Below are 12514 nucleotides of genomic sequence, written 5' to 3'. Positions count from 1 at the left end.
TTTTTCGTTTTTTTCAAATATCTCCGTTTGCATAACTTTTTTCCAAACGACTAAAGATATGCTTTTTGTAGAGAATTAAATTTAAAATATTTTACCTTTCTAAAATAAAGAGTAATTGAGATAGATCAATTTTTTACTATACGTTTTAAAAAAAATTCAGTTTTTTAATCAGCTATAATTTTTAGGTTAACAGTATAGTGTTAATATACATAGGTAGATAAACCAAGTATAAATTTAAGCATTAAAAGAATTAAAAATAACGATTAGATATTATCAGACAGGCCCTTAAGACTACCTTTAATTTAGCTAATTTGCCTTCAACTAGAAATCCATTTACTCAGTACATACTTTCAAGTAACGGTAACGATATATATATATATATATATATATATATATATATATATATATATATATATATATATATATATATATATATATATATATATATATATATATATATATATATATATATATATATATATATATATATATATATATATATATATATATATATATATATATATATATATATATATATATATATATATATATATATATATATATATATATATATATATATATATATATATATATATATATATATATATATATATATATATATATATATATATATATATAAAACTAAAAGTATATGCTATATCTTTGAGAGTTAGTTTTTCTGCATTGCCACTCTTGTCATTTCACATCTTCTTCTTATTTCCTCTTCTAACGATCCCGTGTTGTTTATAAAGCGACCCAAGATATATATACTATAGGAAATGTTATAGGTTGTATTTTTTAGATTTAAGAATGGGATTGGTAACAAGTTAGATCCTTTACAATCAAGAAAGAACAAAAAGGCAATCTGACACCTATTCAATCAACAGAAGATGTGAGAGAAGAAGATGTGGCGCCTCCTGACCCACTAAAATTAATATTTTGCAATTGCAAAGAGAGTCAGTGCTCTAAAAATTGCTCTTGTAGAAAACTGGGACATAAATGTTCTTCAAAGTGTGGTCAGTGCTACGGAATCAGTTGCACAAACTTTTGTATTTTAGTTGAGGACAAAAATGACGTTCAGAATGACGTCATAGCAGATTTTATTTAATAACTTTAATTGCACACTCTTGGCTTGTTGTTTTTATGGAGGCATCTCTGTTTACAAAGTCGTAGGCTTTTGTTAGGTCGATAAACTGCTGCTTTTTTACTTTTTCCTGTAGTTGGCGGACGGAGAATTTGGTATCAACTGTACCGCGGTAGGCGCGAAAACCGGTTTGTGATTCTGGAATCCGATGCACTTCGTTTGTTCTTAAATATATTCACTATATTCGAGTTGCGAAAGTCCTGAGGCACCTCTCCGCTTTCCCATATGATATCGAAGAGACCCTTAAGATGACAAAGAAGTCCTTTATTTGCACACTTATAGATTTTCGCAGGAATTGTGTCACAGCCAGCTGATTTGTTCTTTTAAGCTGTTTTGAGAAGGCCTTTATTTTCTGTTCTGTTATTGGGATATCTAATAAATCAAAGCTATTATACTGAGGTATTATGTTTAGTGCTTCTATATTGGGGTTGGTTAGGTTGTAATACAGGAAGTGATACAGGAAGAAATATCATGTAGAATATCATCACAATATTATATCTCCAACCCCATAGAACCAGACCTCGACAAATGCTACTGATTTTCGTGCTACTTAGCCTTAGAAGAATCCACTGCAGGCGGAGATAGGGATCCAATTCCCATATCTAATTTTGATACCGTAAGGTTTTATTTCGAGGGATAAGTCTTAGATTCCCTATGGAAATTTGTAAATGTATTGTATTATGAGTTGTACAATAAGGCTGACGAGTATAATACCAACAAATTGTCTTCGTAACTGTTTTAGTATAATAAATCATAAAGCAGATGTATGTTTCCTGTTTGAATTTTACGCATAAAATATTTCTTTCTAATTATTTAGCGTTCTAGAACTGTCTTTCATGCAGCACTATAATTTTAAAACGAATTTTGTTTACTGATTGGTACCTCTCTCCATATTTTTTGCACTATTTTAGGTATTATATTTATTAAAATTGGACTTGGGGACGACAGGTTAATCTAAAAAAAACGGAATGCTTAGCTGTCAATTCCAACGCTTGTTTTAAAGTCTTCATTAATGATAACGTCCAGATTCAACAAGTAGACAAATTTAAATACCTGGGTGCTACTATCAACAACGAGGGTTTGGGCAAAGAAGAAATACAAACCCGAATTCAGAAGAGCAAACAAGTTATTGGATGTCTGCTGTTCTTTGCTATGGTTCAGAGCTATGGACTCTGAGTGCAGACGCGAAGCGCAAAATCCAATTTGTTGAAATGGACTACCTTAGAAGAAGCGCAGGTATATCTAGGATGGAAAAAAAGACAAACATCGAGGTCAGGCGTATCATGAATGCATCGGAGGAAACAGTACTAGATCGAATCTGTTCTGCGTATGCCGGAGAATAGGTAGCCAAAAAAGTTTTTCAATGGGCTCCCCAGGGCAGAAGAAAGAGAGGTAGACCTAGAAAATCCTGGAACGAAACGGTTAAGGAAGCAATGGAAGCTCGTAACCTAGAAGCTAGAAACCTAGAAAATCGAGATGTGTGGAGTAGGGTAACGGGAAGGCAGCAATAGGCTGTAGTTGGAAATGAGTATTAAATACTCAAACCAAATGCCGTTTTATACAGGGTGGTCCGAACTGAATTCCGGAAACTTCGGCAGCATATTCTGCAGATAAAATTAAGTAAAAAAGTTCTTATAAATGTATGTCCTAAAATGCTTAGTTTCGGAGATACAGGGTGTAGAAGTTTCATTTTTATTTCGATTTTTTCCGAATAATTTCTGAAGTAAAGTCAATATTTGAATGAAAATTAGTATCTGGGAGTTTTTTGACATGAGAAATTTGATTTCGATGTCAATATGACTCCTACTAGTAGAGGGCGCCACCTACATATTTTTAACCGGTTTGAAGAGTAATAACTTTTCGTCCGTACCTGTATAAAACTACTGAGTAAAAAAATATACATTTACGATGTTTTTTATATAAAAAAGGTCTCTCGGTAAAAATCGCTACGAGTAATGGTTTTCGAGATATTTGGAATCGAAATTATTAATACCTGTCATCACTGACATTAATTAAACATGTTGAGACTAAATAGTTATTAAACTGAAATCATAAATTTGAAATATTTGTGTGCCAAAAGTTCAACAGAAACTGTTTTATCTTCATTTTTTGCAGAAAAATTTATGATTAATTTAAAAAAAAAATTCAAATTAATTATTTCAGTGAAATAACCATCTACTAATCTACTCAACGTGTTTATTTTTCTTCAATAATGACATATATTGACTATTTCCATTCTAAATATCTTAAGAACGGTTGCTCGTAGCGATTTTTACAAAGGGATATTTTTTACCTAAAAAGTCACAGAGATGTATATTTTTTCACTCGGTAGTTTTATACAGGTACGGACAAAAAGTTATTACGCTTCAAAACAGTTGAAACACATGTAGGTGGCGCCCTCTACTAGTAGGAGTCATATTGACATCAAATTCAAACTTCTCATGTCAAAAAACTCCCAGACACCAATTTTCACCCAAATATTGACGTTACTTCAGAAATTATTTAGAAAAAATCGAAATAAAAATGAAACTTCTACATTCCTTGTATCTCTGAAACTAAGCATTTTAGGACCTACATTTATACGAACTTTTTTATTTATTTTTATCTGCAGAATATGCTGCCCAAGTTTCCGGAATACAATTCGGACCACCCTGTATATATTTATTAAAATTCAAATAAGCAATTAAATATTGTATTATAATGTGATATGGGAGGTGACATATTGATTTTTCTTCAATTAGGTTGTTTTAGTTGTACAACCTACTGACTGAGTAATTCCAATATATGACACTAAAAAATGTACCGTCATCTTTTGTGATTTATAACTGCCAAAATTAATATACGCTATATATTGTTTGGAGAATATCACTATATTTTGAATTTAAAACCCTAGCTTATGATATTTAATGTATAAATAGAGAGACAGCTAGACGTGTGATGTAAGTGGATTTTCGAATATATATTATCGCCGCAAAATATTTTTAACTTGATATGTTTAATAAGTTGAAGCATTCTCTCCTATATATCAATATATTTTTTCTTATAGTTTTTATAAATCATGATTGACGACGTATAACGATTTTGTAATTATATTCATTAACAAATTGAAAACTAAAATCCCTGTCCACCATTTTTTTTAAATTTATTTTTAGCAGGCTAATGTCATTTTCGTAGTTAAGAAGCTGTAAATGATTGTAACGAGCTGAAAGTACACGGATCAGCACATGAGCCGGGTTAATACATCGAACTACTACTACTATTACTGCCATTACTTCCTGATAAGTATTGGACACGCATAAGATGATTGTTACGCAAGGCGTTTTCTTTCACGAGCTTTTCTGTGACTGAAAAGCCCGATACGTGATGTTATCTCCCTTCCGCACTCCGGACATTCAAAAATCTTGTTACTTTGATGCCTCTTTACTTTTTGGTTGGCGTTGTTAACTGAATTTACATATCTTCTCCATTGCTTTCTATTGTGCGCTGCTTCCACCCACTGATTCTGCATGCTCTTTAAGTTTTCATGGAAAATAATAATAATAATAATAATAATAACCAAGGCCGGCAAGGGTACCGTAGCCAGCAGTATACCTACCGCTATCGTATGCGGAAACGGTACTGCCAGTATCGCCAGCTGTCCGCTGACCTATCCTAACCTCCTATCTTTCCACGCTCTCCTAAAATTCCACTTACCCTTATCCTGTCAACCTTCCCCAACCTGGCAGTTAGGTATAAAATGCAACCAAACCTATGGTAAACATGGTGAATACAAGAAATAAACGATACTCTCAGGGCGGGGGGACAGCGGGCTGGTCCCCTTCGGAATCGTCCAAATCCGCAGCCTGTCGAGGGTGTCAGCATGGCGGGTGATGCTGCCCCGAGATCTACACTCACCCAACGCAAGAAATAGGACATCCTCCATCTTCAAGTGCTGAACCGGACACACCTGTTCCCACCGAAGATGGTACGAACCCAACGGTACGTCGCAAGAAATGGACCAACGCCGAAAACAGTGAAATCATGCGACTGTACTATAAAGTTACTAACCTGGAGACGGACTTTACAATGTACCGTGGCAAATTGTATGCACAATTTATAAAGGTTTTCCCAAACCTTAAACACTTAAGTGAGCAACGCATCGCAGATCAACGCAGGACCATAGTAAGTAGGAATCTTCTTTCTCAAGAGACACTGGCCAGAATCAAGGAACAAATAAGACTAGAAATCAACCCAGAAACAACTATTGACATACCGCCACAACCACCGCAGAGCGAAAGCATACGTGAAGCTGAGACAGAGACTGCACTACCGACAGAGATTACACTACCTACCGAACAAACCCAATTGGATTATCTATACGAATCAAACCTAATTAAGTTTTATGGCTCCAATCCCAACCTCAGACCATCACTTCCGAAAATAAAATACACAGCACAAACAACAACAATCATCGAGAGAGTTAACGCTATCCTATGTGATAAACTGAAAACCAGTTTCAATTTAGAAGAAATACATGTACATATATACTGTGCGGCCCTAACTTGTCTTACACAAAATGGTCAAGATGTAGCCCAACGTCCTAAGGAAAATAAGAAACCTATACCACCCTGGGAAAAAAGAATGTCTGACAAAATCAGCAGATTACGTAGAGACATAGGTCGCATGCAACAACTTTCTAAAGGAAACGATAGTGAAACCCTTTTAAAGAAGATATCAGAAGACATAACGACTAGATTCCGTCAACTAAGCGGCCAAACCCAGAAAGACTTTGTTATCGATACTCTAGACTCATTAAAACAACAGCTAGCAGTACATACAGACAAACTCAAACGGTACAAACGAAGCCACCTACGACGGATGCACAACGCCCAATTCACCCAAAACGAGAGGTGCTTCTACCGCAACCTTGGAAATAAGGCAAATAAAGAAAACCCCCAACATCCAAATGCCATAGACTCAAACCAACTAAATCAATACTGGAACAACATCTGGTCGTCTCAAGGAGAGCATCAAATAAATGCCGCATGGATAAACCAGGAGCGTGAAAAACATCAGAACGTAAGAATGGAAGACACAATAATTACCTTGCGCGACGTTGAAAGTGCAATAAAAAAATTACCTAATTGGAGAAGTCCAGGGCATGACGGAATTCACAACTTTTGGCTCAAGAAATTTTCCGCTACTTACAACCACCTAGCGAGAGAATTTACTGAAACTTTGATTGACCCCAATAAAATGCCCGTCTTTCTAACGGAGGGAATTACTCACCTTCTACCAAAAACAAAAAACCCAGATAATCCTTCCCAATATCGACCCATCACCTGCCTTCCATCAATTTATAGGATATTTTCAAGCTGCATTAGCAGTAAAATATATACCTACCTGGTCACCAATAACATCCTACATGAAGAGCAAAAAGGTTGCAAAAGCAGGGCAATGGGCTCTAAGGAACAGCTTGTAATGGACTCGGTGGTTTTGTAGCAAGCCAGACATAACAAAAGAAATCTCTTCATGGGCTATATTGACTATCAGAAAGCGTTCGACTCCATACCACACAGCTGGCTGTTGCAAGTTCTAGAAATCTGCAATGTTGACCCCAAAATCTGCCGATTCTTTAAAGAGATCATGCCTCATGGACGACCTCCCTCAACCTCAGGTCTGCTCCCTTTGACATAACATCGCCAAAAATTCCAATTCGTAGAGGGATATTCCAAGGGGATTCTTTTAGCGCCCTTTGGTTTTGTCTAGCCTTAAATCCACTATCGCGGATAATCAATGAAACAGGTTATGGATTCTCACTACGAACGAGAAACAGACGTCATCTCATTACACACCTACTATACATGGATGACTTGAAGATATATGCTGCAACAAAAAACCAACTTGAAAACCTTCTGCGTACCGTTCATAAAATCAGCGCAGATATTGGAATGACCTTTGGTACGAGCAAATGTCAGACTGTTTCAATCATAAGAGGAAAACTATGCGAAACACCAGAATTGAATCTAGATGAGAAAACTATTATCTCCGCAATGTCGACTGAGCCGTATAAATATCTTGGAATGCTACAAACACACAAAATAGAACATGGAATTATTAAAAACCGCCTATCGACCGCCTTCCGACTGCGACTTACCTCCCTTCTAAAGACAGGTTTGAATTCTAAGAACCTCTTTAAAGCAATAAACACTTATGCCCTACCGGTTCTTACATATTCTTTTGGAATAGTCAAATGGACCCATACAGACTTGGAATCCCTAAATCGCCTGGTACGAACAACCTTAACCAAATTTAAAATCACCACCCAAGAAGCGCTACGGAACGGGTGACCCTCCCTCGAAATCTTGGAGGTAGAGGTTTACTGGATGTTGTTAATGTCTGTCGGGAGCAAATAAAGAGCCTCAGAGAATACTTTTATACCAAGAACAGCAACCTTTACGTCACGGTGTCTTCAGCTGATGTCAAATACACCCCCTTGAACCTCAGTAGAAACAATATGGTGCTTTTCCAACTCCTACATCAATCACTAATAAAATAGCTACTTGGGGAGCCAAGGAGTTACACGGACGGTACCTAAATGAGCTAGATCAACATCACATTGAAAAGGTGGAATCATTGCACTGGTTAACATCGGGTTATCTCTACTCAGAAACCGAGGGATTCATAGTGGCTATGCAAGACCAAGTTATTCCAACACGCAACTACCGGAAACTCATCCTAAAGGAGAATATATCAGACAAGTGCCCTAGATGTGATTCTGGAAGTGAAAACATAGAACACATTTTATCAGGGTGCAGTAATCTTGCGAGTACAAAGTATCTGGAAAGACACAACAGAGTCGCATCAATCATCTACTTGGAGATCCTCAAACAATTCAACATTGACCGAGAAATCCAAGAGCCCTACTACAAATATCACCCACCACCCGTAGTCGAAAATAATAGTTTCAAAATATACTGGGATAAAACAATCTTAACAAATAAAACCGTGAGAAGTAACAGACCGGACATCACGCTTATAAATAAAATTAAAAAAAAACAGTTTTACTAATTGATATTTCTATTCCTAACAACAACAATATACAAAGCAAGTTTACAGAAAAAATAACAAAGTATCAAGATTTGAGAATAGAAATAAAAAATATATGGCAAATGGAATCGGTCCAGGTAGTCCCCTTGATAGTCTCAGCCATTGGAATTATCCCGGTCAACCTGAAAGAACAATTAAAAGTAATTGGAATACCTGAAAATACTTACCGCCTAATGCAGAAATCTGTGCTGCTTGATGCTTCTAACATTGTTCGTTCCTTTCTAGGTGATTAACAATAGCACCTTATCTTGTCCCCATGGACCGATAAGGCAGCTTTAAACCTGTTCTGAGCAGTGAAAAAAAAAAAAAAAATAATAATAATAACCATATAGAAGCCCCGCTAATGGACGACAAACACGAAACAGGCGTATGCGCTGGTCAAGAGAAGATAATATCAATCTCATACGTGCATACTTTACTGCCACGAAAAACGAAAACGAAATGACAGGTTACAGGACGCAAATAGTTAGGATATGGAACGATACAATCCACAACCCAAAAACATCTCAACAACTGTCAGGCCAAATAAGATCAGTTCTTAATAGAAAAGTATTTTCCCAAGCAGAGTTACAAGCCTTAAAAGAAGAAGTGGCACCACACAAATAACCGCATTCCGCCATACAGGAAGTTGTAGAGGAAAGTGCTGAAACAAACGAGAAACCGTGACAACTCTTCTCACCGAGGACGAAAACGTCCCAGCGGTTAACGAACTTCACTCCCAATTTGAAGAAAACTGTTTAAAATACGAAGGTATCCCGCTACAGTTAAGAGACAAAATCCCAAAAATCAAATGCAATGTAAAAACTCTTCAAACTGTTAGACTGGTTAACAATATACTTGCTCAGAAGCTTCCCTCTAGCTCAAACCTAGAGGAAACCTGCCACCTAATTTACAGTGCCGCAATAACTGTTTGTAATGCAACAGGATGTAGTACCTCCCAGAGAATATCACGAGAGATCAAGACAGATAGCAACCCACCGTGGAAAAGAAGACTGGAATCAAAAATAATGAAATTAAGGGAAGTGATAGGGCCAATTAACTCTTATACCCAAAATCCTGCTGGCTCTAGCGTTAGATTAAGGCATAGAGTTAACAACATAGCCAAAGCAAACGATCTTAATATCAATGAACAGAACCTAAGAACGCTCCTTGAGAACCTCAAACAAAAAATTTCCGCCTTGGGGGCTAGACTAAGAAGATACAACAAAAGGGTTAAGCGATACAAACAAAACCGTGATTTCCAACTGAACCAGAAACTCTTCTACCGCAACCTTGCAACAGATTCCCAACAACAGCAAGGAAAACCCCCAGAGAAGGCGCATATGATGGAATATTGGAGTGAAATATGGTCTAAGGAAGAAAATCATAATAAGGATGCCTATTGGCTGAGAAAAGAAGAACAGAGAAACCAAGGTATACCGGAAATGGAAAGAATAATAGTAACGGCAGAGTTGGTGAGAAAAGCTCTTACAAGGTTGGGCAACTGGAAGACCCCAGGGAATGATAAGATCCAAGCATACTGGTGGAAAAACTTTCCTGCTACCCACCCAATCTTGTCCAGGCAGTTCCAGCAAGCCCTTGTCGACCCTGAAAAGATGCCGCCCTTCTTCACGCAAGGAGTAACTTACATGCTCCCCAAGAATCAGGAACCTGAAAATCCAAAGAATTTTAGACCAATAACCTGCTTACCGGTAATCTATAAATTACTTACATCTATAATAAACGCCCAAATAACTCAACATCTAAAGAAAAACCAAATTCTAGCCATGAAATAAAATGAAAGCCGGGAGGGATCGCAGGGTAGTAGAGAGTGAACCGTAGTTGACGCCATCGTAACAAAACAGGCCATGGTTAAAAAAAGAAATATAGCAATGGTATGGATTGACTACCAGAAGGCGTTTGACTCCGTCCCCCATTCATGGTTAGTAAAAACATTAGAAATATATAAAATTAATACAGAAGTAATATACTTCCTCCGGCAAACCATGGATAGATAGAGAACGCAACCAGCGGTGAACCTGAATGGTGTTTCATACCTTACTGACACCTTAAAAATCCGGAGAGGCATTTTCCAGGGGGGATAGCCTGTGCCCAATATGGTTTTGCTTGGCACTTAACCCACTTAGCTCTATGCTAAAGACTGGAAACTACGGGTACCAGATAACGAAAAACCCAAGTGTTCGACTAACGCACTTGTTCTACGTAGACGACTTGAAGCTCTACGCTACGAATAGGGACCAACTACACAGCCTGCTAGAACTAGTGTCATGTTTTAGCGAGGATATTAAAATGAAATTTGGTATCAGTAAGTGCGCATACGTGAACGTGATAAAAGGAAAAATCATAGAATCCGAAGGCATCGACTTGAGGAGAGGACAGCATATCGCAGGACTCGAACTAGGAGCAAAGTACAAATATCTTGGTGTGCAACAGTCCGCTATTATAGACCACACTGAAATGAAAAAGGCCGTCGAATCATCTTTTCTCCAACGCGTGACCAAAATACTTAAAACGGAATTATACTCTGGGGCAAAAGTCACGGCAATTAATTCTTGGGCAATACCAACTATATCCCACACATTTGGTATATTGAAATGGAGGAAAACAAACCTGGAAAGCATTGACAGAAAAGTAAGGGTACTTCTAACAAAATTCAGGTCCCACCACCCACAAGATTCGACTGCCAAATTATACCTTCCGCGGGCAAATGGAGGACGAGGTTTACAAAATCTAGTCGTACAACACCACCAACCGACCACCAACCTCAGAGACTACTTTCTCCGTACCGATCAGCCATTGCATCGAGCGCTAATACAGGTTGACGACGGATATTCACAGCTTAAACTTGCAGATAAGAATCCCCCACCAATCCCAGTTACAATCAGCCAATTCGAGGAAGAATGGAAAGCGAAACCATTACATGGACGGTATGCAGCCAACCTCAACGGAGGTGAGGTCGATAAGAAGCTTTCAACGTCTTATCTTTCTGATGGCCAGTTAATGTTCGAAACTGAAGGATTCATAAACGCCATACAAGGACAGGTAATACCTACGAGAAACCGGAGAAAATTCATCCTAAAAGAGGACTTACCATCTGATAAGTGTCGACTATGCCAGACCACTACTGAATCTATTCAACACCTAACTGCTGGTTGCACATATCTTGCCCCGAGGGACTACCTAAACAGGCACAACCAAGTTGCAGGCGTAATACATCAGGAACTCTGTGTACAAATGGGGCTCCTTACTGCAAAAGTCCCATACTACAAATACCAGCCTCAGACGGTACTAGAAAACGAATCGTGGAAGATCCTATGGGACCTAGCTATAACAACGGATAGGACGGTGAGTCACAATCGACCAGACATCTTAGTTTTTGATAAGAAGCAAAGAAAGGCGCAAGTAATAGATATACAAATTCCAGCAGACGAAAATGTAGGAAAATCAAGAATGGAGAAAGTCCTGAAATACCAAGAACTCGCGGATGAGATAAAGAGAATGTATCAGTTGGAAAAGGTGGAAATATATCCTATAATAATATCATGTAATGGGTTAGTAGATAAGTACTTACCCCGCAATCTTAAGGCTATCAGCATACGCAATCCGAAGCAAATTGTAGCAATCTCACAAAAAGCTGTCATTCTGGCAACCTGTCGCACCGTGAGACGTATACTGGCAACAGATGGTCGCGTTGGTCTATAAAGACCCCGCGAACATTGGCCGTACCCAGCAAAAATGCTGTGAAAAAAAAAAATAATAATAATAATAATGGTCAATAAAAAGTTAGTCAGGCCAGACAAAGTAAAGCTCCAGGATAGGGGCCTTTACTGTGTTTGCTACGGTACGTAGGGCAAGCCATACAGCCTGTAGCCACACCCCGACGGGAGCGGGCCCCTCCATTACAGACTATCTTCCCACACACCTATCCCATTACAGACACACAACATAAAACTAGACCTTATTTGGTCAAAGTCTGGCCGAAAGGGATGCAATCCAGCATGCTCTTGTTGTTATCGAATGTGTAAACGATACTGCCAGTAACACCAGTTGTCCGCTGACCTTGTTACCCTATCCTTTAGATCCATTAGATCCATAAGATCCTTAAACATCAATTCACCCATAGTATCCAAATCCTTTGCTAATCCTCCGTAGATCTTTTCTTCCTTTTCCATCTTCAAATATAATAGGAAAAGGGAATACCAATAATGGAATGAAAACAAATATTGGAAATAGTAAACAGCCGCTGCCTGGGGATCGCCAGGGCATGTCTGGAGCCGACGC

At 37.9% G+C, this 12514-nt stretch overlaps 3 protein-coding genes across 3 annotated transcripts; all 3 read left to right on the top strand.

Moving 5' to 3' along the window:
- The first annotated feature begins 5164 nt into the window (after positions 1-5164).
- LOC115891420 lies at positions 5165-6625 on the top strand. Its single transcript, XM_030911863.1, has one exon. The coding sequence runs from the start codon at positions 5165-5167 to the stop codon at positions 6623-6625; it is 1461 nt and encodes a 486-aa protein (XP_030767723.1).
- A 2615-nt stretch (positions 6626-9240) lies between these two features.
- On the top strand, positions 9241-10008 carry LOC115891419. The gene has a single exon (XM_030911862.1). It carries the CDS (start codon positions 9241-9243, stop codon positions 10006-10008), a length of 768 nt encoding a protein of 255 aa, XP_030767722.1.
- Positions 10009-10363: 355 nt separating this feature from the next.
- Positions 10364-11935, top strand: LOC115891418. The gene has a single exon (XM_030911861.1). It carries the CDS (start codon positions 10364-10366, stop codon positions 11933-11935), a length of 1572 nt encoding a protein of 523 aa, XP_030767721.1.
- The last annotated feature ends 579 nt before the right edge of the window (positions 11936-12514 follow it).

Source organism: Sitophilus oryzae, unplaced genomic scaffold (assembly GCF_002938485.1).
Source record: "Sitophilus oryzae breed Bouriz unplaced genomic scaffold, Soryzae_2.0 scaffold_1181_pilon_pilon, whole genome shotgun sequence".
Classification (NCBI taxonomy): domain Eukaryota; kingdom Metazoa; phylum Arthropoda; class Insecta; order Coleoptera; family Curculionidae; genus Sitophilus; species Sitophilus oryzae.
This window is presented reverse-complemented; position numbering and strand designations above follow the sequence as displayed.

Coding starts and splice junctions, on each gene's coding strand:
- LOC115891420 (XM_030911863.1), top strand. CDS start 5,165: ATGCGACTGTACTATAAAGTTACTAACCTGGAGACGGACTTTACAATG.
- LOC115891419 (XM_030911862.1), top strand. CDS start 9,241: ATGAAATTAAGGGAAGTGATAGGGCCAATTAACTCTTATACCCAAAAT.
- LOC115891418 (XM_030911861.1), top strand. CDS start 10,364: ATGCTAAAGACTGGAAACTACGGGTACCAGATAACGAAAAACCCAAGT.